The 27,550-nt window shown below is 36.2% G+C and overlaps 1 protein-coding gene across 2 annotated transcripts in view; it reads left to right on the forward strand.

Moving 5' to 3' along the window:
- Positions 1 to 27,550, forward strand: part of LOC136843625 (limbic system-associated membrane protein-like) — a 146,908-nt gene that overhangs the window by 91,061 nt on the left and 28,297 nt on the right. For both annotated transcript variants that reach the window (XM_067112170.1, XM_067112171.1), the window contains one exon: positions 18,260 to 18,819. In XM_067112170.1, the coding sequence (XP_066968271.1) occupies positions 18,546 to 18,819 (274 nt within the window). In that variant the 5' untranslated portion in view covers positions 18,260 to 18,545. The remainder of the gene's footprint in view (positions 1 to 18,259; positions 18,820 to 27,550) is intronic.

Genomic DNA, 27,550 nt, shown 5'->3' on the forward strand with positions numbered 1-27,550 from the left:
GGCTGAGTTCATTTGATGTCTTTTGTATTATCGAGGGGGGATTTCACATGAAGTCTCTCTTATACCATGTCTTCCTCCTTTTCTTCCCATGGATCTGCCTCGCTTCCCTCAAGTCTTAACTCTTATCTTGGAGTGTTTGTCGTCATGTTCCTCTAAAATCTGGCGTGGGCGTTTCCGTTCGTGGACAGTCATGGATGTTCTGGTGTGAAGCTTATGGCGGCGAATTCTTGAAGTGCCACCTTATCATCAAAATAGGAAGAATGTTACACACGTAAAGACATTATACAGTATATGGGCATACATATACAAATATGAATTATATGTGTAAGTGTATATAAGATGAACCAAAACAAATGATTGCAGATTTTACTTTATACACACACGCACACACACATATATATATGTATATATATATATATATATATATATATATATATATATATATATATATATATATATATATATATATATATATATATATATGTAAAATCTTCAATCCTTTTTGGTTCCTTTTACGTTGCAGAGAAGAAAGAATGGTGTGGAAGAGCCTCTCTCTCTCTCTCTCTCTCTCTCTCTCTCTCTCTCTCTCTCTCTCTCTCTCTCTCTCTCTCTCTCTCAGTTTTTATTGTATCAGTAATAAAATAGGAGATATTAACGAGTGCCTCTTATACTTTGTCATTGATCTGTGGTATGTAAGACATAAAGAGAGTCTGATTTTATTGTCCTCTTTATACAATGCTGTTCTCAAGCCCTCTTTTGCGTCTTCCGTATTTGTAAAACAAACACAGTTTTTTCCCGATCTTTTGTCCTATCAGATAGACTTTTAGATTAATTTCTTGCATATTTATTTGGAATTTATATATTTTTACTCATATCTTTCATTTGTCTGTTATGTTTGCAAAAATAATATATATATTTTTTTGCCTGTTATGTTTGCATAAATAATATCTATTTTTGCCTGTTGTTAACAAAAATATATTTTTTTGTCTGTTATGTTTGCAAAAATAATATTTTTTTTTCGTCTTATGTTTGAGAAAATAATGTCTTTTTTTGTCTGTTGTGTTTCAAAAACATTTTCTTTTGTCTGTTATGTTTGCAAAAATAATATATATATATTTTTTGTCTTATGTTTGCGAAAATAATATCTTTTTTTGTCTGTTGTGTTGGCAAAAATAAAATCTGTCTTTTGTTATGTTTGCAAAAATAATATTTTTTTTTCTTGTTTGCGAAAATGATATCTTTTTTTGTCTGTTATTTTTGCAAAAATAATATCTTTCATTTGTCCGTTTTTTTGCAAAAATAATGTCTTTCTTTTGTCTATTATGTTTACAAAAATAATAATTTATTTTTGTCTGTTGTGTGCGCAAAAATAATATTTTTTTTCTTATGTTTGCGAAAGTAATATCTTTTTTGTCTGTTATTTTTGCAAAAGTAATATTTTTTTTTGCCTATTATGTTTACAAAAATATAATTTTTTTGTCTGTTATGTTTGCAAAAACAGTATATTTTTTTTTGTCTTATGTTTGCAAAAATGATATCTTTTTTTTGTCCTAAGTTTGCGAAAATATCTTTTTTTGTCTGTTATTTTTTCAAAAATAATATATTTTCTTGTGTGTTATGTTTGCAAAAATAAATTCCGAATTGTAATGCTGGTCCGTTTCTGTGTCTCATTTCGGTCTGTAATATGCCGCCTTCTTGTATATATTCGTTTATTAAAAAGAAAGGTGTCATTTTATCCAGTTATCAATATCCTTACTTCCACGCAATTTTTATATTCATTCGTTCATCAAACTCACAAAAAATAATGGTTTATGATTGAAATTCGAATTGTCTTGTGAGTCAAACCCAATTGGAATCGCTTTTGAATATTTCAGGATGTGTTGCTTGAACAGCCAGTAAAAGGCGCCCTCCCGTCTGTGGGGCTTGTGTTAACCTGGACCTTATTGAAGGAAAATTTGGGTATCTGCATTTAGTGATTTTCTTCATTGCAGTTAGTGTAATGTGAAGTATAAAAAGGAATTTAGGACTGACGCTTGGCAAAAAATTTATATCAGAGGAAAGGCAGATTAATTCCATCGTTGATTCAGTATTTTCTTTCGGAACTTGTTGTCTACATTAAAATTTTAATTTCCTCAGTTCACCCCCGTTTCATTAATTGATAACTAGGTTTATAACATGTGGGTCGTAGTATTTCTTTCATAATTTGAGGGCTACTATAAGATTTTGAACGATCGTTCATCATATCTAAACTCGATTTAAGCCAACAAACAGCGATATTCAGTTTTTCATTGTGACCCCACCAGACTGTCAGCTACTGCATAAATTTTTCATAAACGTACATCTCAGAATTGCTCGACTTTCCGTACGGAAGAGTAAACTGCGCTCTCAAGAAAAGTTGAATCAGAAGCAAGGTAAATGAAATGGGAAATTGCGATTCGATGAACTATGCAGTAACTACTCGGGAGTATAAAGTGATAACATCTGAAAGGCAAAGGAAAAGGTTTATATTAGCTTTTGATTTGCCTGGCATTTCTGCAATTCTCTCTCTCTCTCTCTCTCTCTCTTTGTCAGTTTATTTTGCGCAAGCTTTAACTCTTACATGCATTCAGTTATTTCTCCGAAGAACTTCATGTCTAGTGAGTTAGAAGGGGAAGAAGAAAATAACACTGACTCGTTGTGTGATACTTGCCGAGTGAGTACATACATTATCATGGTTTGTCTGCCTTTGCTATTGACATTAGCAGTCATATTTTTCTACTACTTTACTACTTTTACCTTTTTTTTTGCGCTCTCTCTCTCTCTCTTTGCACAGCTCGTTCTTCGTGTGTATGTCTGACTGTTCCCCTTTTTGAGTATATCAGCTCTAATAAGCAAACACTGCGTGGTCGTGGATCGAAGAGCATAAAAGCAAGAACGTTATCCGTGTAATAGAATTAGGGGGAAAGAGATTATAGCGTTCCATTAATTTATCGTCATGGAGACTATGCCTTTTTTTTCTTTGTTTTTACGCGGTTTGTGATTACTGGGAAGCTTCCCGTCGTGGAGAGCCTTCCTCACGCGAAAGGCTGTTTGATTAACGTCCTTATTTCCTTTCTGTGAGTGAAAAATGTCCTTACATCTACAGTGTCACGACGCCATGGACGGCTAATGACCCGTTCTGTTCATGGTATGGGAAGTTGATGATACGTTGTGGTCGTCTGTTCGTCACGCTTCTTGTTCTAGGTTGTTATTATAGGATTCTGACTTATTGCTCCTTCCAAGAAAAAGAACCTCCGTTAAATAGAAGGGGATTTTTTCCAAGCCAAAGCACCAGACTCTCTTCGTAATACGTAAAGGGATCCATTGCTCCAAGGAGAGGAGCCATTCATAGCTGGAAATGAGGTGTTGTGAAACTTATATAACAGAACTTAATATCACAGCCAACGGGTCCTTTACGTTACAGACAAGTGGCTCGAGAAGGGGCTTCCAGATTTTTTTAAAGCTTGTGCAAAAAATATCATTGCAATGAGGCTGAGTTTTCTGTTGATGAGTGCTTGTGCGTGCACCTTGTTCAAATGTTTATGTTGACATTACTGTATAAGTAAATTATTAAATATATGTTTATTCACATTTAAGATTTAACCATAGAAAAATTGTGATTATTCATGAAAGATATAAGCTTAAATACAACTAGGAAAAGAATGTGAGTGTCTGACAATATAAGGAATCGAAAATGAGGTCATTTGAAAAATTACAGTCAGTAATCCTTGACGCACCAACATGCATGCGCACATAAACACATACACATATATATGTATATTATATATGTATATACTGTATATGTAGATATATAAGTATGTATATATATGTGTATATACAGTATATATATATATATATATATATATATATATAATATATATATATATATATATATATATATATATATATATATATATATATATATATATATATATATATATATATATATATATATATTATTCGAAATGAAAACTTACACACGCTTAAGCATACGGATATTTTTGCATGTAGGTACAAATGATTTCTCTGCTCTCATGCTATCGCTCTCATATCCTCCCTTCACCCCCACACTAAAATCTTGGGAGTGATCTCTTTCCAGATGCCATTCCTCACTGGCTGAAGTACTCACCCGACAGATCAATCGACGATATCTCCTTTCCATCTCTCTCTCTCTCTCTCTCTCTCTCTCTCTCTCTCTCTCTCTCTCTCTCTCTCTCTCAGTCTTGAAGCTCTTACAAATCCTTTGGGTGACTCTCTTGATACTTCTCCCAAGTGGTGGAGTTTTGAAACCACATTTATCTTTGGGTACTTAGTCTTCGATCTCATTGACTTTTGCTCCTTGGCTTCCACCCGGGAGAGGAATAGTAATGGTTAGGGATCGTCTCGGAGGTTTTGTTGTGTTATCGGATTCTCTCTTTGGATTGTGATGTCGAGTGCTGTTTATTGTCTTTTGTTTACTTGGTGTAATCTGTTTCCTCTCTTGTTGCATGATAAATTGATACTTTGTAGTGGTAATCTTTGTTGAAAAATGATTTTATTCGGCATGCTATATATTTGCTTTACATTTTCAATTTTGGGCTGTTATTTTTTGCAGTTTTGGTCTTACATTGTAGTTGTAAAGGATTTTTATAGTTATCTTCTTTGAGCTTATAGATATTTCGTTTGACTGTAATATTCATTAGGTAATGATGATCTCAATTGTCATGGTTAAGTACACTGGAATATCTGATCAATTTAGAATTTTTCTTTTCACGATCAAAATATAAAGCAGATTTCGGCAGAGAAAGACTCTCTCTCTCTCTCTCTCTCTCTCTCTCTCTCTCTCTCTCTCTCTCTCTCTCTCTCTCTCTCTCTCTCTCTCTCTCAATAAACGATATTAAAACTATTTGAGGTAAAAACGTCTCCTAATATAAAACGTATTGGATTTGGACCCACGGGTTACAGCTTCCATGACATGTCAGCAAAAGACTTCAAGACGCAATGACTTGAATCGGGACATCAGTTTCTCAAACGGAAATAGATAAGAAAAAAGGGTACTTTGACCTAGTATTTTCGCAAAAGTTATTCGTCTTGCAATAATGCAATAAATGTAATTCGAATCGTTATTTATGTGAAATCTTAATACAGTAATTATGAACATTGTGTAAAATAGTTTTAAGTTGCACAAACTCCGTGTTTCATGCACTACACCTGAAAAGTTGACCAAAGTAGTGTACAGTATTTTGCCACCATTTCTAACACTCAACTCTTGAATCAGTTGCAAGTATCTGCTTTTGAAATTCATTATGGTGCTTTTTTATCACCTTTGAATTATAAAATCTTGACTAAAACTGGTGAAAGGGAATAGTGTCATCTAAGTTTTCGGTTATATGTACCTTGTTTTACCTAAAAATACTGCAGAAATCAAAGAAAAATGTCCTGTCTGAAAAACCACTCTACGTTATATCGTTTCCAATAGTCATAAAATCAGTTAAACAATGTTTCAAGTATTAAGCAGTGATTTATTACCTTGTTTCGCGTGCTAATTCAACTGAAATTGTCGTGTAATGCACAGGGCTTCTCAAAAGATCAGGAGACCAACTTATTCCAGTTGTATCAACAGCAATAGTGTAATAGTTAAATCCGTTTTAGCAATTTTCATTAACTTAGCAATCCCCCCTTTCTCTCTCTCTCTCTCTCTCTCTCTCTCTCTCTCTCTCTCTCTCTCTCTCTCTCTCTCTCTCACATACATTTAATGTTTTCAGAAAATGTCAAATAATATAAAAAATAAGAAAAGTAATTTTAGTTCGCTCATCCTGCATTCACGAATCAAAATCAAGTATTCATTTGAACTCATATGTTATCTCTTACCCCTTTTGCTTTATTTATTACTTAATTTGCATCCCAAAATATGTATTTCCATTTTCATCCCTTTCACTCAAGGCTGTACTTAGAAAGGCGTGGGGTTTCAAGTGTACTCGGTCCTGAAGCGGAAAAAAAAGAAGCAAATCTATAGTTTTTACCAAACATCTAGACACAGAATAACTTGAAGGCAAACTGCAGTTCTTTAAAACCAGCTAAGCTCTTCAATATTGGTCAGACTTGCAGTTGTATGGAAAGCTTTTGTAAAGGAAAAAGTGTTTGTTCAAATCAGTGTGGAATTTGTACACCAATTCTAAAGCTCCTGGAGTAAGGCACACGTACTTACTATCTTCATATTTATCTGTGTATCTATTCATATACAGTATATATATATATATATATATATATATATATATATATATATATATATATATATATATATATATATATATATATATATATATATATATATATAATGTATACACACACACATACATACACTGGGTAACGCTTGTAACACCTGGAAGACTCTGGGGACAGGTGAAAAAGTACAGATACTTTAGTTCGATAATTGTATTGGAAAAGTAATGCAAAGGAATTAGTGAATTAGTTATTTTAAGGAGTCTCTGAATCACTCTTTGGCTACGTTTAGAGATAGTGTAAGAATGACAGTACCAGGTGATTTAAATGTAAAGGAAGGTGGCAAAAAATTATGCGTTAATTATCGGGTTTGAAGTTCATTAAGCGCTTGGTAATGAGAGAAAATGCTGAGGATAATGATTCGTTACATTATCTCTTGCTATACAGTAGATGCTACACAACAGATGGGGATGCAACTGGATATATTCAATGGTGAGAAATGGAATGGTTGGAGGTATTGTTAAATATCTGATCATTGTTTGAAGCGATAGGAAAAATGGAATGGATGAAAATGTGGTTCTAAGCCTGATTAATTAAGGCAAGTGATTTTGATAAAAAAAAAGGGCAATGGGCTGAAATTGTTTAGGGTTGAAGAAGCGGAAGAGAAAGGTTTAAATGGGGAATTTGAGAAGTTCCACAATAAGGTTACAGAGCCACCTCGGAGTGTTTGTTGTTAAAGGTGGTAGGGAAAGGTGGAATGAGGGAATGAAGGTTTTAGTGAGGGAGGAAAGATAAGGACGTCATTTGAGGTGCACTTGTGTGATTGAAGTGAGGATTAGGTAAAGTGGAATGGTTACGATAATGAAGAGGTAAGAGTCAGAGAAAAGAAGTGAAAAATGCGCCGAAGCTTCTTCGGCGCAATCGAGTTTTCTGTGCAGCCGCTACAGCGTATAATCAAGGCCACCGAAAATAGGTATATTTTTCGGTGGGCTCGGTATAATGCTGTATGAGCCGCGACCCATGAAACTGTAACCACTGCCTAGTGGTGACCGATACTATATCGTTGCCAGACGCAAGATTATGGCTAACTTTAACCTTAAATAAAATCGAAACTACGGAGCTAGAGGGCGGCAATTTGGTATGTTTGATGATGGGAGTGTGGATGATCAACATACCAATCTACAGCCCTCTAGCCTCAGTAGTTTTTAAGATCTGAGGGCGGACAGAAAAAGTGCGGACGGACAGACAAAACCGGAACAATAGTTTTCTTTTATATAAAACTAAAAAGGAAGGCAAGTAATAAAAATGCACAACTGAATTTGAAGAAGCATTTCAGAAGAGTCATTATTTCTTTATTGTAAATATAGACACATAGTAATGATCAGATGGGTTTCCAATAATTTAAATCAAGACTCATGTGACGCAACAATAAAGAAATTAAGTATCAAGAAAATTAAAACTTGTATATAGCTTTTCTTTAGGAAAAATTACGCTCGATTTACTTCTGACTTCGTTTTCCATTTTTCTTTGTCATTTCACAGACGTTTTTATGCTGTTCGTTCAGCATTGTCCTGAAGTCTCATCCAATTAAAACTTCTGTTCCATTTTTAATGCGCGATTTGGCGCAGTCTTTCAACTTCTCGTGGCCGTGGCTGTCATCTATCATGAGATCTCAAAATAAGAGAATTTACTGAACCGATTTTGTGAGGGTTTTTAGCTTCAACACGCAGGTGTAGAGTACTTTATTTTTTATTTCTTAAGTGCTATTTATAGCTGAATTTTCATGTGGGCCCTACTGTACATTTGAATGTGTGATACATGTTTGTTACCCCTTGCAGGCTAAGAGTTAATAATGTCTGTGCCAGCAAGAAGACTTAGCATGCGTTGTAGTTTATTTTGATCTATGTTTGTTTATTCCTATACAGATACTGAATGTTTTAAGGTTACTCTCTTAGTTTTTTTCGTATCAGTTAGTCCGTTTGCAGGTTTTGTACGCCACGAGCTTCGTTTAACAAAATTCAAGACTTCTACATTTTTTTTTTCATCTTAGCCTTTGGCCCGTTTGTGACCGAATTCATTTTAACGATGAAAGGTTTTAGCCTTTTATATTTTAGACTTGCTAATGAGAGAAAATCGTTGGTTAAATGCATTTGCTTTAAGCCACATTATGCATAAGAAGGTACCATTCCTACTCTTTTTATGATTCCAGTTATGATTCTCTCTCTCTCTCTCTCTCTCTCTCTCTCTCTCTCTCTCTGTGGCCTGGAATTACATATATCATGTCATATACGGTTGGGTGGCTTCCCACTCTAGTGCTGATGACAGCTGTAAATGGAATCCTTTATTACTTCAAAATGGAAGCTAATTTCATTTCTAGACCTGAAGCCACTCCCATTTTTTAAACAATTGGAGTGCTGGTTGAAATGGGTATTTTTATGCAGAACTTCTTCCGGTTTGAATGTGTGTGCGTCAGAATAATAGATTTGTTGTTATTTACAACTGTAAAAGGCATATTAGCATACATATATATTCAGTTGTACTCTTGCATTGTATAAAATATATATATTACAGACACACACACATATACTGTATATATATACATATATATATATATATATATATATATATATATATATATATATATATATATATATATATATATATATATATATATATATAGGCAAATGCCACGATGCAAAAATTTAAACAACGGAGTGGTTAAAAAGTTAAGTATACCGTAGATTAACCAGACCACTGAGCTGATTAACAGCTCTCCTAGAGAGGGCTGGCCCGAAGGATCAGATTTATTTTACGTGGCTAAGAACCAATTGGTTACCTAGCAACGGGACCTACAGCTTATTGTGGAATCCGAACCACATTAGAACGAGAAATGAATTTCTATCACCAGAAATAAATTCCTCTAATTCTTCATTGGCCGGTCAGAGAATCGAACGCGGGCCCAGCAGAGTGTTAGCTGAGAATGATACCGACCAGTCTAATGAGGAACTACAATGGAGTGGTTGATAGGCCCTTCGACATAAAGGTCCTTTACCAGCAGACTGATGAAAGATATAAAAATTTTACAAGAAAGCTGTGTAATTGACAGATGCCATACAGATGTCGCTGAGGATGCACCTGGAATCCAACACCATTGAAGAATTAGTGGATCTACAAAAAACAAAGGTAAATCTTTGAGGTGTTACAGAGGATTAGGCCCAACTGGCAACAGCAGGTAGGGGTCAATGAAAGGATTATACAGGGGAAGAGACTAACCACCAAATGCGTCTTTGGAATGAATAAGCTGATAATATATTTATAAGAGTACAACACATTTTTTTTTTTTATAAAAGTACAACACATTTTCTCTTTTTGGTAAACAATAACAATTTTGCAAAATGAACATTTTCAAAAAACTATTAAACAAACGAATATATAGGAAACTTATCTAAGGTAATTAATTATTAATTAAATCAGTGATTTTATATTTAAGGTCATTCTTGAACATTTTACTGATATAGGGGTCCAAATAATACATGCCAGGGCTAAGGTTGAAATTACAGCTGGAAGTAAGCTGTGTAATTGCAGATTCTAAAAGATTTTGTGAAGAGAAATCTTTCGATCTGGCAATCACTGAATTGTCAGTCCAATTAATCCTGTGTGAGTTTTCACTTGAATGAATGAATATTGCATTGGATGTTTGCCCAGTTTTGACTGCTGATTCATTCCAAGGTTATTTTTGGTTGTTAGTCTCTTCCCCTGTATAATCCTTTCATTGACTCCTCCCTGTTTTTTCCTGTTGGGCCTAATCCTTTGTAAAACCTCAAAGATTTACCTCTGTTTTGGTAGGTCCACTAATTCTTCAACTGTATTGGATTCCAGGTGCACCTGTTCCGTATAATCCCCATCCCCAGGGATATCTGTATGTCATCTGTCAATTATACAAGCTTTGTTGTGAACTTAATTTTATATTTTTCATCAGTCTGCTAATAAAGGACCGTTGTGTTGAAAGGCCTAGCAACCACTCCGTTGTTTCATTTTTTTCTTCGTGGCATTTGCCTTTATTTATACATTCATCACGTTCCATATCTTCGTGAATCAGTTATACACACACACACACACACACACACACACACACATATATATATATATATATATATATATATATATATATATATATATATATATATTTATATATATATATATATGTATGTATATGTGCAGAATAATATATATATACATATATACTTATATATATATATATATATATATATATATATATATATATATATATATATATATATATTTATATATATATAAATATCAATAATGAATAACGACGAGTATATATAAGGGACATGGAGTTTATTTTACATCTTGGAGTTTATGGTGTTGTGAACTTATGGTGTAGAGGGTAAATTGTTCTTAGCAGTGAATGGAATTCATATGTATAAATCGAAGGCTATGTTTGAGCATTTAGACGAAAAGGTGACTGGCATGGTGTGTAAGCGGTTAACTATCATGGATATATTTTGTTTTTATGGTGTTTAAAAATTTTTAAGAGTGGATTCATGAGAGCAGTTATGGAACGAAAGAGTGATGTAGAATAAGTAAGGGATCATCTGTAATGTGTGGAGTGACGGATCTAAATGATAATACAGTAGTGATGGATGAATTGGGATGGAAATGGCAGAGCCTGATACAGAGTTAGAAAGTCTGTGAAAAAGAGATGGGTGAAGATTAATCAAAATATTGTGTAATTTAATGGTGAAATTTACTCTGCATTATGTTCTTGAGCATTGCTCGAAAAGTGTACTAGCGAAAATTTTATGTAAGACCGATGTTCTATATTTTCATCTGCACCTGATGTTTTTGCTCTTTACTTCTCTAACTTCTCTCCTCGGAAAAAGAGCATTTGGTCGGAATGATTTCATTCAAGTACTTCTGATTATCCATTGTTTTTTCCTCATACATTTAGCCGCGATTTTATTAATGTAAAATGGAGCAGCCATCAACTCCATTAAAACCAAATGTATCTTTCTTCTTTCTGACACTTAGTGATTATCCTCCTCTCTCCGTTTAATCCTCTTAATTCAGTGTGATTATCTGACTGCTTATTTTGATCGCACGTTTAGCGTTATCCTCTGGCCTGATTACGAAAGAGAGAAAATAGGAAAGCGAAAAATATTTGATGAAGTAGAATTCCCCTTTCGCCCCCGCTGAAGGGCCATCCTTTATCCGGCTTATGATTAGATTAGTTATTCCATCTCTCTCCGAAAATGCAAATTGAGCCACTTTTGCAGACCCTCGTATAGTGAAGAAGCTGACACGCGTCCTCTCTCTCTCTCTCTCTCTCTCTCTCTCTCTCTCTCTCTCTCTCTCTCTCTCTCTCTCTGTGAAAGAACAAATATTTTTATATACGTTTGTCAGCATGCTGTTGGTATAACTGTAGTAGATTTTGCAACGTTATAATATGTAATCGATATCTTGTCATTTTTATAGCTAGAAATAATAACAATAAGACTGAAACAAAAAGCATATCATAATAAAAAACAAATTAGGGGATCATACGAAGGTGCGATGACGAGAAGGTTGTTGATTAATCAGGTTAGAGTTAATGGAAAAAAATTAAGAAGGCCCAGATTCTATTAAGAAAGCCGGGCCTGGCGTTATAAAATATGAAGAGGTTCAAAACAAGAGGAGAACGAATAGGACACAGCAAAAGTAGGTAGATGATGTAGAGCGATGAGACTGTCTCGGAAGGATAGAGGTTAATGATAAAAGTAAAGCAAATATATCAGATGTAGATGGAAAATGGAACAGAAGGAATCTTGGTGGTTGTATGCTCAAGGAAGACGGTGGAAAAGAAATAAAAAGACATTGTAAGGGGAGCTATTGGAGAGAGATAATAAGTTATGAAAAGTTATGAGTGAATGTGGTCCCGTGATGCTTGATGAAAACGGGAGAGATAAAGAGAGAAAGTGATGAGACACTGATGGCAGAGGAAGGGGTTGGAGGTAAAAAAAAAAAAAAGTAGTAGATTGTGTTAACATTGAATGAATCGGAAAGAGAGAGAGAGAGAGAGAGAGAGAGAGAGAGAGACAAGAAGCTGAAGTTGAGGAAGTTAGGTGTTGAAAACAAAGGAGAAAAGACCCCAAGGAGCTGATAGTAATGGGTCAAGGGTACGCGTGTTATTGGAAGAGAAAGAGAGAAGGAAGAGACGTTCGTGATGCTTGTTGAGGGAGGCGAGGAAAATATGAGATAATGAGGTATTGGCGATAAGATAAGAAGGGGATTTAGATACTGATGTCTGTGGGAGAATGCGACGATGATGATGGAAACGAAGGGTAGCGGGAAAAGTGTTAAATATTTTTTCAAAAATTTGTCCTGTCACTCTTCGTTGGCTGTCGGACTCTCTAGACAAGAGGCCAACATCCCTGCATAGCTCTTCCAGTAGGGGGTTGGTGCCATACGTGGTGCACTGTAGGCGTTACTAAAGGGTGTTTACAGCCCCCCCCCCCCTAGTTCCTCGTTGGCAAGGTCGATATAGTTCTCGGCTAGCACACTGCTAGGCCCGAGTTCGAATTTCCGGCCGGCCAATGAAGAATTAGAGGAATTTATTTCTGGTGATTGAAATTCATTTCTCGCTATAACGTAGTTCGGATTCCACAATAAGCTGTAGGTCCCGTTGCTAGGTAACCAGCTGGTTCTTAGCCACGTAAAATAAGTCTAATCCTTCGGGCCAGCCCTAGGAGAGCTGTAATCAGCTCAGTGGTCTGGTCAAAATAAGGTATACTTAACTTTACAGCCCCCCTTCGTCCCCTAGGTGCACCCACTTTGTATTCCTTTACCTCCATTCCCCTCTTACTTTCTTCAGCCTTGCTGTGCGACCTTTCTAACTGATACTTTTCTATGCAGCTGTGGGGATGCCTCCCAGTTCCACCTTTAGATCCTTTATTTTCTGGACCTCTTTATCTTGCTCTCCTACCACTCCAACTCCCTCTTTTAACTTTTAAACGCTGAATGCCCGATAGTGTCCCATTGTTTGGCTTGACAATGTAAATCTCATAAAGCTAAATCTACAGACCTCTCATAATATTTTTTGGAATTCAGAATACCCAGAGTGGTTATTCACGTTATGAGAACGTTTAGTCCTTATATCAAAGATCTTATTCTAGGTATGATTATTTAGGGGATGCATATATGAACAGAAATCAACAGCCGAAGACTTTTATGCCAATGCTGAATAATGTTTGGAAATACGGTCGGTCTTTTCTACGAGAACAGCTATTTATATGTGTGTTGGCGCTCTTACTTTGAACCTTGTAATGTGATATCAGGTTGATATTTTCCAGCAACTTTTATATATTTAGTTTTTACTGTCATAATATGATTCCATTCACCAATTGACTTCTCGGAATATGTTTATCTTGGGAAAAAAGTCTGTTTTTTTTGGTAAGCGCGTTAGTAATAAAATATATTTTCAACCTCGAAAGGATTTTTTTGCGTTTATATGTGTTTTTTCTTATGGTTCTTCTTCCTCTCACCCTCTACCTTGTCGTGTCTCCTCCCCAACACATCACTTACTTGCGTTTTTATTCTCCTTACTCTATGTCGTAAATTATTTCCTTTCATATTAGCTTTTTAGTAGCATGTTCTTGCTTGACAATTAGTCTCGGTTTTTTTTTTTTTTTTTTTTTTTGGTCATCACCCACTTACCCGAAGTAGTCGTGAGATATTAAATTATTGCTCCGGCTTAAATAACTTTCCCATGCGAAAAATAATCAGTTAGTGAATGACTATTTCCCCGTGTAATTAGGCTTGTGGCAAGCAATCTCGTTTTTTGTTCACCATTCCATTACGCATATGCATGTTTTTGACGACGGAAAATAATCTTGTCTGGACTGCCAGTTAATGGGAAAGAGTAGAGGCTGAAACGATTCCATTTTAGGATTCTGGGACCTAGAATGAATTTGTTTTGTCTCGACAGAACTCCTCTCGCGCGAAATTAGAGGAAGGAGATTGTCTGCCATGTTTGGATTTCACAAGACATGTAAATTTATCATCTCGAACCTCTCGCCCGTACCGTCACGTTATTCACACATTTTCTCAGTTGTCTCAAGGTTAAGGGTTATGGGAAGTGTGAGGGACCTCGACGAAACTACTTCAAGTTGGTAAAGCGAGACATGTAACGCGTTTTCTTCAGGATGGAGGAACCATGTCTCTATTTTTGCTTTATTTTGGCTTTGGCGATTCTCCGAATTGCCTGTGAACACACACACACAAGAGAGAGAGAGAGAGAGAGAGAGAGAGAGAGAGAGAGAGAGAGAGAGAGAGAGAGAGAGAGAGAGAATTACACACCATCAAGGGGAAGAGGTGCACTTCAATAGAGTACTGGAGAACAGGAGCATCTGGTAGGGATTGCAGCACTAGCAACGCAAAAGAAGAATAATCGTTTGAGGCCGTTTAAAAAAAAAAATCGTTAGGAGTAACAATAGGGTATAACGTAAAAGAAAATTTCCTAGGGAAGAAGAGAATGGTGTCCGAGAATACTTTGATACCGGATGAGTGGTCGTTGAAAGGAAGCAGCATGCTGGTTAAAATCTCGCAAAGGCCATGAACGAACTTCATACTACCCAGATCTTAGCTCTAACGACCCGGGAGCAAATTGGACGCCTTGAGAACAAGAAAAAATAACATCGAGATGCAAGAGGGGAAAGGATGAAAGGCAAAGAGAAAACGAAGTGACTATGCAAGAGGAAATGTCTGTAGTGAAGGACAGGTGCTGCTGAATGAAATAAATCTTTTCCTTTTTCAGTTCTCTTTCTTCCTTGCCCAATATTTCAGTTATAGCCTTGCTATCATCCTTATAGTTAAAGAATTCTCTCTCTCTCTCTCTCTCTCTCTCTCTCTCTCTCTCTCTCTCTCTCTCTCTCTCTCTCTCTCTCTCTCTCTCTCTGTTGATTATGGTAATTTCGTGAAATTATGTTTGGTAGAAATATGCAGACATCTTGATACTGAATTAAATTCCTGGATGAAATTAATCAAGTAGAAGGAGGACCTAATGCTTTCACTGACAGAGAAGTTACTAAATTCTCGACGCGAACTACTGATAAGGTAAACATACCGTACATCAGAGTAATTTTCAGTCTTGTTTCTGTTTAAATTCATGTGCCGAGATAAGTTAAACTTGAAATTCTTGTTAACTTGTAGAAAAAGTGAGAAAAAATATTCATTAATTAATCTGGAATTTAATTCTGTAACTACGAAGCACAAGTTCGTGTCTAAAAGCAACGGTCCCTTAGAAAACCAACTGGATTTAACCGGAACTCTGGCTGGAATATCGAGCCCCTTCCATTGCCCTCATTAGCCGTTGTTAGTCTGTGTTCCAAGCCATGGAATTGTTTCATGATTGCATGAATCTGAATTTAGTGGAATAAATTTTTCTGAATGCTTCTCTCTCTCTCTCTCTCTCTCTCTCTCTCTCTCTCTCTCGTCAGTACTGACTTTTGAAAGGCACAGTTAACATTAACATATAGTTAGTAATATTGTTAATTTTAAACACCTTTGAACGCTTATCCCTTCCGGAGAGTGATGTAGTTATTGTTCGTATTACCTTTATTGTTTATATTCATTTTTTTATCTTCGACCTTAAGTAACACCTGCAGTTGCAAAGGTACCGTTCTCGGCTAGCACACTGCCGAGCCCGCGTTCGATTCTCCGACCGGCCAATGAAGAATTAGAGGAATTTATTTCTGGTGATAGAAATTCATTTCGCGTTACAATGTGGTTCGGATTCCACAATAAGCTGTAGGTCCCGTTGCTAGGTAACCAATTGGTTCTTAGCCACGTAAAATAAATCTGATCCTTCGGGCCAGCCCTAGGAGAGCTGTTAATCAGCTTAGTGATCTGGTTAAACTAAGGTATACTTATGTTGCAAAGGTAAAGTATGAAGCTTTGAAATACCTGTGACCATGATTGGGAGCTAAAAGTTATACTATGCATCCTACGGGCATCCTCCACGGCAATAAAGAACACACGTGTCTAGAAAAATCAAGTTAATGAATTATTTGAGATTATTTGCCAAACTATGTAGATTTTAGATCTGGTGCACCTAACTCAGAAAATCTTGTAGGTAAACATTTCAATTATTAATAATATTATAAAGTAGAGAATAAGAATTCCGAATCTTTGACTAATATCTGCTTGGAGTTTATTTGTTCTTCTGTGTTCAAGAAATGTCATAAATGATGTTCTCGTTATTGTTGATGTTATCATCATCTTGCTATCGTCAGAAGATCTTATAGGTAACATTCAATTATTAATAATATTATAAAGCAGAGAATAAGAATTCCGAATCTTGACTAATATATATCTGCTTGGAGTTTATTTTTCCTTCTGCGTTCAAGTTTCCTTCTGCGTTCAAGAAATGTCACAAATGATATTCTCGTTATTGTTGATGTTATCATCATCTTGCCATCGTAGCGTGTGCTTCAGTACTTCTTTTCAAGTAACGAGCCATTCAAAGGAATCCCTCTCAAAGCAGCTAACAACCTGGAGAATCTTCCCTCGGCAACACTATTCATCCTGCCAGGTCTTCTTTATGCTGCAGAAGGCGATGGCGCAGAGCACCGGCGGCTAAGAAGGTGTTTTGTAAATATAAGGGCGTACTTCATTTTTTTTTCTCGCATGATATTTACCCTAAGCCTAATGGGCTTTTTCAGTTAACTTCTCGTTAGTCTTCATCGTTACTGACGTCATCATTTTTCTGGTGCCTTGGCTTCTAAGAAACATTTTGAAACACGAAATCGTCTATTGTTATCATTTTCATTAATTCACCCTTCTGCTTGGTCATCAGGTGTGGGGAATTCACACAGAGGAAGAAGGGTTAGAAGAAACGGGGGTCTTCGTTATCATTAATCTTCTATTCATTAGCGTGGTAAAAGCGCCTTTGATACCTATAGTCCAGTATTAACTGGGTGAATGTATAGGCTAATTACAAATGCAATTAGCTTTGACCTTCAGTTGTTTATTTCATTATCGGTGTCGGGCAACTCTCTCTCTCTCTCCTCTCTCTCTCTCTCTCTCTCTCTCTCTCTCTCTCTCTCTCTCTCTCTCCCCATCCACTGGTTGTCCAATTATTGTAGATGATTGAAATCAAAGTATGCTCTGCTGAATAAATAAACTCTCTCTCTCTCTCTCTCTCTCTCTCTCTCTCTCTCTCTCTCTCTCTCTCTCTCTCTCTCTCTCTCTCTCTCTCTCTCTCTCTATATATATATATATATATATATATATATATATATATATATATATATATATATATATATATATATATATATAATGTTTACTTTTAATTATTTGTTTATTAATTTATTTATTCATGAATAAATAAATGAATAGACACGGAACCATCTTACATGAATTATGTGAATTAATCAAAAAAATTTTTCATTGTTGTTGTTTACTTGATATTTACGATTTATTGGGTACCACTGACTTAAGACCTAAGGTTCTGCTGATGTTTACTTACACGAAAAAGTAATAGTTTTGTCTAGACATGTTTGTGTTGTGTTTGTCGTCAAGGCATGAATGAAAAAAGTAACAAAGAAAACGAGGAAGAATAGGATTTTGAGGAATAAGATATTGAAGAGTTTAAATATGACGTAAATGAGGGACTGTCCTACATTAAGTTATACGATTATGGGAAACGCTTGTAGGGGGAGAATGCTTAAGAATACAGGTAATAATGAAGAAGAAAAATAGGTGAATACCCCCATGAAATCATTGTTTTTAACCATGGCTCTTTAATGTTTGGAGGTGTTCCCTGTCTTATTACTAATTAAAAACAACAGTATTCATAGGTGAAAGGGTGAACTTTGTTCTGGTCACATTTCTTAGTATGCACTGTACTGTAAGTCTTTAAAGCAAGATTTTTCCGAACAGTAAAAGTATCATTTACACAGATATTAGATTTACATCGAGAACGAGATGTACGAAATCGTTGTAGTCCAAACTTAACTTGTGGTTTTCTTGTTTCTTACAGATTGGTTCCCCGCAAGGATACACAACTTGACCATGTGCCTGAAGTCGAAATAAGGTGAAGACATCTTTTGTAAATCCTGCGGTCTGTGAACCTCGGCACTCTATTCGCCCCGAACCGCAACCTTCCGATCGAAGAGAAAGAATTTTTGAAGCCAAAAAAGATAGAAATATTCATATATACCTGTTTTTCTTTAGGAAAATACATGACTCCCTTCCTTAGGACGATGGATGTTCCAATTCTCAGTGACGAGTCATTGGCAAATATCTGATAGTTGAGCAGCACATTGATGGACAGTGCAATGACGGCGAGTTGTGAGAAGAGGCTTGGAAAGAAAAGAGCTGTCATGGGAGAAGAATATTTTAGAATATTGCCCCTGAAGAAATCAAGAGTCTCTCACGAGGTAACCTTGGGAGAAGATAGACTGGCATGCAAGAGCGTCTCTGGTCGTGACCTTTTCTGCTCAAGAAATTGTGGGACGTTGAATGGCTCTTGTATGCCTGAAAAGTCGGGCTTAATACTCTTCCTGATTCTTCTTTCAGTTTTGCCTTCGATGGCCAAAGGTGAGTAGTGCTTCTCTTTACTTGCTGATGGGCCCTCATACGATCGCTGTTGCAAGTGTCGGTACTCACATTTATATCCAGATAGTAATTGGTTGAAGTTAACTGCAGGTAACTTGCGAATTGATGGTTGCTCTTAAAAAGACACATATCTCTTTTATGATTGTTGTAGATAAATGGTAATTATTGTATAAAGGTTCATCTAGTTCAAGACGTCCTTTATGTCAAAAAATATTTTTATGATTGGAGGTTTTTGTTCATGTAGTCCTTCAATGCTTAGCATCTTTTAAATAATAGGTTCGTGGCCTGTATGAATCTGTTAACCAGTTCCTCTTTGGACCGGTCGATATCGTTCTCGGCTAGCACTGTGCTGGGCCCGCGTTCGATTCTCCGGCCGGCCAATGAAGAGTTAGAGGAATTTATTTATGGTGATAGAAATTCATTTCTCGGTGTAATGTGGTTCGGATTCCACAATAAGCTGTAGGTCCCGTTGCTAGGTAACCAACTGGTTCTTAGCTACGCAAAATAAGTCTAATCCTTCGGGCCAGCCCTAGGAGAGCTGTTAATCAGCTCAGTGGTCTGGTTAAACTAACGTATACTTAACTTGTTAAATTGCGCATTGCGACTATTTCAGAGCAGATTAATGGTACATATGTATGTTGAATGGTGTCTGTGCTGAGTAGGGGGTTTTATCGGTTTTCATTTCATGTGCAAAAGTTGTACGGAATATTACAGTACATTGCGGATCTCGATTACGGCATTCGTATACAACGCAGAAAGCCACCTACCTTTACATTCAAATGAAATATCTACTGCTTTTGCCTAAAAACACGCTTACAGCGAAAGCAAAAGCTAACAAATAAATTATACAAAAAACTTATAATTCATCACAAGCTTGAAATATGAGGAAATAAATAACGTTAATGAATTTTAAAGCAGGATAAAATATGCAAATACATTTTCAGCACAAAAATATACGCCACATCAATACGGAAATTAGTTGAGAAGGTTAACACGAATACCCAAAAAGTATGTAATTTAAATATAAAACAGACAAATTATATCACCATATCAAAGACAGTTTTATCTTCAATACAAAGGATATTAATGTTTAGTAACACATATCCAAATTAGAGCTCATAACTCTGCCAAAGGCATATGAAACTACAGTTGCCGAGACCCACATAAAAAACCACGTCGCGATGTTTCTATGCTACACATCGGTTTGCGTTTTTCCCAAAAGGCCTCCAAATCAGTTTCCTAGACCTAAGCAACACAAGAATCCGAAAACATCCCAGATCCATTCGAGAACCAAGTCAAGACACATAGACACATCAACAAAGGGAAAAATCCTAATTCACGTTTGGATGAATCCCATAAGCTACTCAACGGTTCGTTTCAAACATCTTGCCGACGGGCAGACAGACAGACAGGGAAGAATATAGAATTTCTGTCAAGCTTCGTTAGCCTGAGGTAAAAGTCTTCTAAAACATCTTTTAAAAAACATAACAGACACCTCACACGTCTCGAACTGTCGACCTAACCGCCCAGTTCTCCTCGCTGCTGGGAGAAAGGGAGCTGGGGATTGGTATGATACACGTACACATCGTTACCGGGGTCTAAGCGATGTCAGGCAGGGCAGCCGATCGAGGCTATGGCCTACCCCAACGCCAAATCAAAAGTCCTTCAAAAAGAAGGCGTCGTGCTTACCCCATATAAAAAAAATGGGAAAAAGCACGTTAAAACGAAGAAGAAGAGGGCATTTACATGTTTAATGTTATGCAGTCTCAGGGACACTCCCTTTGATGTACCATGCCGTTCGAATTAATCTTCTCCGTTTCATATGGATTAATTGAGCTGAGCTCATATTGTGCTACTGCAAGGCTATGGGGTGTATATCGATTGCGTCGGAGTTCTTTGATGTCCCTCTATAACTAGAGCTTTGTGGGTATCCTTCATAATTCGACGGAAATAGTGGTGTTCGGTGTTGTTTATATATTCTCGTCTTCTATAAAATTCCAGCATTTAATTATCCTGTAGCAGACAGTTTGCCTAAACACGATTCACGCTCAGTTTGTACAACACAAGGCCATTGTTCTAGTTTCAAATGGGTGAAGCCACTATGAATGGAAATAGGTTACCTTACGTAAATGTAAACGCACGCACACTCGTATATACTCTCTCTCTCTCTCTCTCTCTCTCTCTCTCTCTCTCTCTCTCTGGGCCTAAGAGCAAATTCCAGTGCCGACCTTTTACAGTTGACCGTGCCGCAGCTGTCTTTCCGCGTCAGTCAATTCATTTGATCTTTGTTGGCCTCTGGACTCGAGCGTGTTGTGAACTTGCTTTAAATCTCTATTGTTCCTGCATTGCTTCGATTCATTTTGACTGCAGGGGAAAGGTGTCGGGCTGGTCTTGCTTGTTGTTTGTTGTTTGTGGTGCGATTGTTTTTTATGGAAATGTTTCTTCTTAGCTCGTTATCATTTGGTGGATTTGTTTTTTCTATGTATTATAGGTATTAATTTATATCTTATTTCATGTAATAGTTCGTAATAGAGGTTAGTCTCCAGCGGGTTCATTACTTTTGCGTCCGCTTCAATTGTGGTGTCATTTCTTATATGTTATGAAGTGATACTAAGAGAATGTATAGTGGACTGCTTTTATTAAGGGGCATATAGAGCGGAACGTATAAGAAGTACGAATGTCATGACCTAAACATCTGTCGGTAAATATATCATAATTAATCTGGAAGTATAACAGACATCTCCTGAGTTTAGCATATGTCGGGAAGCAGGGAGTAAAGTTATTTGTAGATAGATGGACGATTTCTCTGTTAAATTCAAAGTACAACCAACGCAAATAGCCTATCTTGTTCGTATTTTCATATGAAGCCTTTGGGACAATTTTTGGCCATATATATATGTGTGTGTGCCTGTGCGTGTATGCATGTATGTATACGTACTCTCATTTATATGCATATAATTATATATGTATATATATACAGTATATATATATACATATATACACACACACACATATGTATATGTATATATATATATATATATATATATATATATATATATATATATATATATATATATATATATATATATGACTTACTTAAACCGAACATTAAGGGATACGCTTTCCTTGAACACAGGAGCAATGAGAGAAGTCCAAAACTTGGTTGGGGTTGTTGGGGGGACTGCCGCCGATGAAGGCTCTAATATGTGGGAGTATCCAACCATGGACTGATCAAGTCAATATATAATATCAGTTAGAAAAAATTCATTAATTTGATTATCTAGAGATTACTTTACTGAGAAAGGAACAAAAAGCATGAACCAGAAGGTCGGGGTTACATAGTCCCAGGTTCTGTCAAGTGCCCGAGAGATATCAGGAGCGACACAAAGACAGCCACAGAGTCCTTCAGAGAGGAGGACCAAACATCAAAAGGTCAAGATGATCCACAGTGGATCGTTTTGGTGAGAGCCATTTCGGTGAAACAAAAGAAGGGAGTTGAGGTTATGGTGTGTGGTCAAGTTAGGTTTGAGATGAGAACGTTGATCACAAATAACATAAGATAAAGCAATAAGACTGTAGTTTTAAAGAATATGTATGACCAGTTCATGTTTCAGACAGGGAGAGTAAGTTGAGAGCGGTTGTGGAATATTATTCATTATTCGGTCTACATAATCCTTAAGTAGTTATACAGTAATCCCAGTCCGTCTCAGACGAGAACTAGGAAATTAGAAGGCCAGAATTTTAGAATAAGACGCATTGAATTTATTTAGAGAAGAGTAATTTGTCCGAGAATTGAGAGCCAAAGAGGCACACGTACATGAAAAAAACTGTGTATGCACTTGCTCGTGTGCACATATACACCACCCACAGAAAATAAATGATTTCATTTTACTGGCGTCAGTGTAAATTTCGCATTTCAACGTGGAATGTCCACCAGATTGGGCATGATATTAAAAGGTGTTATAAGTGGGATGGAATAGGACATTCCTCCTCTGTAGTAAACATAAAAGCGCCGTCTCTTGCTGGAAAAGGGTAATTACACTGCCGCAACAGTTATGAGCAACTGTTTGGAAAGTAGGGCTGGAATATATATCTTGTGAGACACAAAATGGGATCTCTTGATGTCGCCCCCCCTCTTCCGCCCCCTCCTCTCTTCTAACAGTTTCCGATACGTTTTGCAGCATCGATGTTGCAAAAGGGTACATCTTACGAGTTATTGGCAGTCGAAATGTGCAATATTCTGGCATTTCCCTGAGGCCCTCTGGGGCGTTGTGTTTTTGAGCTCATTTCTTCCTTCACTTTCTGTACTGTCCAGCATCGTTACCTCATTCCTTCGGCCTTCTATAGTAAAGCAACTTATAAGATTACTTGGAAGACCAATACTTGAGTTATCAAATACGTACATACATACATACATACATTCATAATTGCAAAAATGCATCCATACATACACACACGTATATACTATAAATATATATATATATATATATATATATATATATATATATATATATATATATATATATATATATATATATATATATATATATATATATATATATATATATATATATATATATATATATATGTGTGTGTGTGTGTGTGTGTGTGTGTGTGTGTGTGTGTATGTGTGTGTGTGTGTGTGTAGTTTGGCAACACCACCATCTGGGACGACAACTTCACCATGGAGCAACCACTTCTATCAGACTCTCTCTCTCTCTCTCTCTCTCTCTCTCTCTCTCTCTCTCTCTCTCTCTCTCTCTCTCTCAAAAAAAAAAAAAAAAAAAAAAAAAAAAAAAAATCTGGAGCGGAATTTATCTATGAGGTTTTTAACTATTGAAAGTAAATTCATGCTTGCAGTCTCTTTCTCTCTCTTTATCTCTTTTTCTTTCTCATTTATAAATTCCCTTTATGAATGGAGTTAAACAGGTCATACTAGAAAAAAAACGAGAATGTTTGCCACTGCATGTCAGTAATTCTCTCTCTCTCTCTCTCTCTCTCTCACCATTTTAATCAGATAAGTGCAGGATATATGTATATATCATGTTTAGTTAAAGTAATAGGCTAAATTCAAGACAGAAATATTAACCACAGGAAAGAAAAGTATTTTCAATGATAGTACACATACTTTACACGACGAAACAATTCAAAGGGATGTAGTAAAATTTTCTGAGTTCTTCAAAGTTCTTCCGGGCATTGCCGGGTTGGTCAGCAAGTATACATATATATATATATATATATATATATATATATATATATATATATATATATATATCAACCTATCTATCCATCTATCAGTCTTTCTATCTTATATCATGGGAATATCAACGTGATATAATATATAAACAGGGCCTGAAGTTGCTGTAAAGGCATATGATCTTGCATTTTGCTTCTTCAATTTCCTCTTGCCATGTACCCAGTGTATATCTACATCTATCTACATGTATGCATATATATATATATATATATATATATATATATATATATATATATATATATATATATACACACACATATATATGTACATATATATATATATATATATATATATATATATATATATATATATATATATATATATATATATATATATATATATATATATATATATATATATATATATATACTGTACATATATGTGTGTGCGCGCGCGTACTTTGCATTTCAATAACTGTGGTTGCTGTGACGTCGAGATCTAATGTTAAATCTACAATTCACTTACACACACACACACACACACACACACACAGTACATAAGGACATCTCTTTGTGAGTGTCTAGTCTCCTTTTTTTATCCTTTTATTTGCGCAAAAGGGTTCCTGCACGCCGCACAATTTTTTCCAACATTTTCAGGCATTTATGCTTCCCATTTCTGTGCTCCGTGGCTTGAAGGCGGAAGTAGGAAGATATGAATTGACCCCTCCGGGAGAGAGACCATCCTGCTTGCTTTGTCTTATTACCTTCGGGACGGTAGCAGTCTGTTTAATTATTCTTTCGCAATATGAGAGAGGCCTCTGCTTGTTGAGAGGCCTTTTGTTACATGAAATCTTAGAAATTAAATTTTAAGTTCATTCTTTATTTAATTTTCTTTAGAAGTCATTTCATTCTTCCTTGCCTACTGCATTCTTTGTTCAGTGGCATCCATATTATGAACCTATGAGGAGCTCAGGCACACAAATAGAACTCGCAAACGAACTTTGCTAAAATGCTGAAGTTTTACTGAACTGTGGTCACAAAGGGCAGCTGAGTTTGGGTTTTATGAAATACTTGCTGATTATAGATATGCTTGTCTCTTGTCTGAACTACCTTCATGATCGCGAAGACTGAGATTTATTATATTGTTTGTGTTTTAAGTTGCAACTGTTTTGCTTGATTAGTTTCCAAGTATTTTTTTTAGCGCATATTTACAGTGCTCTAATTTCCCCCGGTCAATTTTTTGTGCTCTTGTTTATTTGCTTTTCTTATGTTCACAGAATACGTTCTCTTTACTTGGCTTTATGATCCTTAGAACATCACATCGACATGGAAATGGGTCATTCACTATAATACTGTGACCTCTCCTCCTCCTCCTCCTCCTCCTCCTCCTCCTCCTCCTCCTCCTCCTCCTCCTCCTCCTCCTCCTCCTCCTCCTCCTCCTCCTCCTTGTGCTTCTTCTCCTCCTTATGAGTACTTCCTCTCCTCCGTGAGCTCGATGTATAACACCCACCGCTACGACTACCACGTTAGTATTCAGAGCTAAATTGCTTTTGTTTGTATTCCAAACAAATGTAGTTACAAACATGGAATTCAATTGTTGACTCTTAATGCCATTGTCATAATGTTGGGAGTTCTGGCTCTTGTGCTAAATGCCTTTATTTTCTTCCGCAGCGCGCTCTGCACTGTTTTTGCAAGGGTAAAACAGGAAAATAAACGTGGGTTAATAAAGATTCACTTTACTTTGTTTCATTTGTTGAATTGTTTATCAGTAATACTCAGTAAGTGTTATTTTACGTTTGATCGATTCATCTCGTACGTTTTCGGTCTAAATTAATCCCTTTTTTGATTTGCAAAATCATTCAGGTTATAATCCGGTGATGCGCTTGTGATTATAAATTATAATTCCTTGATTAAAAGTAACGGTGTTGCAACATAACAAGTAAGGGGATAACTTATTTATCGTAACTCATTTCTGGGATAAAACCACTGCATACTCGCACTTATTTGTAGCTTTCCAACGTAATGCTTTCTTTGGAGGCGGGAGGTTGGGGGGTTGGGGGGAGGTGATACTTTATGTCTTGCCTGTTTCTTTTTCGCGAGCGTTTTTATGATTAGATTATTCTGTGCGAAGGACTGTGTGTTACCAAAACTGTTTAAAGTATAAATTTATTCGTTTAAAGAAATGTTGCTACGGAAATTTTAGGCGAAATCCTTACTAAAGATTTTTAACAGAAGGAAAAATGTTATTTTCAGATCATCATTTTTCAACAGAAAAAAAGGATAGATGACAAGTTATTGTAGCGACTAATAGTTTGTTTTCGAAATAACTTTGTGAACCGTATATAAGAACTTGGAAGTTTTTCTCTATACTTCCCAGTAAAACCGCTTGTATTTGTAAGCAGCCTCAGATATATGCGCTAATTGTTTGTTTTATCAGGATATGTGTTTCATGTCTCTGAATGTTATTCTCATCATTAAGATCGTGTCCTCTTGACTTGTTTCTCATGCTTTAAATTGGTGCCCTGTTTGACGAGCTTTTCCTAAGATTTCATTCATTTTTGGCTCATCGGCTTTTGTTAGTTATTGCCATGAAAGTTGCCATAATTTGCAGTTGTATTCGTGCTTTTAACGGATAAATCTATTTTACCCTTTTACGTTATACATCATTTGATTAAATTGTGTATGCCCTTCAAAATACTTGCACTACAACTTGATCATTTTCAACTTTTATTCTGTCAGCAGAAAGTTATTTCCTTAAAATGACAGTTCAATAAAACAATAATAAAAATAAATATACTATTAATCATCCCATTCTTCCTCTGTGTATGATTCATGAAATGGAATTTCCATGTAGGGAAATTTCCAAAACCTGGCCGCCTCTTCATATTCCAGCTCAGCAATATTATGTTGTTCACCATCTCATAGCCTTTATTACATTGGAGTCATTATTTCTTGACGGTGACCTGCATATTTTAGTCACGGAACATTTGGCGTTTCTAGCCGCTGAAAAAATAGATTGATTGCGATGATATATATCAGAGGTTTTCAAGGACTTTTCTTTCGACTAAAAGCTGAAATTATAACACCTCGTTCATTTTGAAAGTGCTGATTCACCAATAATGTGAAGAGGCAAGACTTTGGATGCAATCAATATCACTCTGGGAACACGAAGATAGAATTCTGGGTAGGCAGCGAAATGTAAAGAATCCATTGAACCAGAGTATTGAACAAAGCTTAATCAATGGTTGAGTGCTCTAGTCGAAGTGGAAGTCATGAATTAGGTGATGTCACCTTTTTAGTTTTCTGCAAAAGAAAACTACTGTGCCGGCTTTGTCTGTCCGTTTGCACTTTATTCTGTCCGCACTTTTTGCTGTCCGCCCTCAGACCTTAAAAACTACTGAGGCTAGAGGGCTGCAAATTGCAGCCCTCTAGCCTCAGTAGTTTTTATTTTATTTAACGTTAAGATTAACCATAATCGTGCTTCTGGCAGCTATATAGGATAGGCCACCACCGGGCT

Source organism: Macrobrachium rosenbergii, chromosome 12 (assembly GCF_040412425.1).
Source record: "Macrobrachium rosenbergii isolate ZJJX-2024 chromosome 12, ASM4041242v1, whole genome shotgun sequence".
NCBI classification, from domain to species: domain Eukaryota; kingdom Metazoa; phylum Arthropoda; class Malacostraca; order Decapoda; family Palaemonidae; genus Macrobrachium; species Macrobrachium rosenbergii.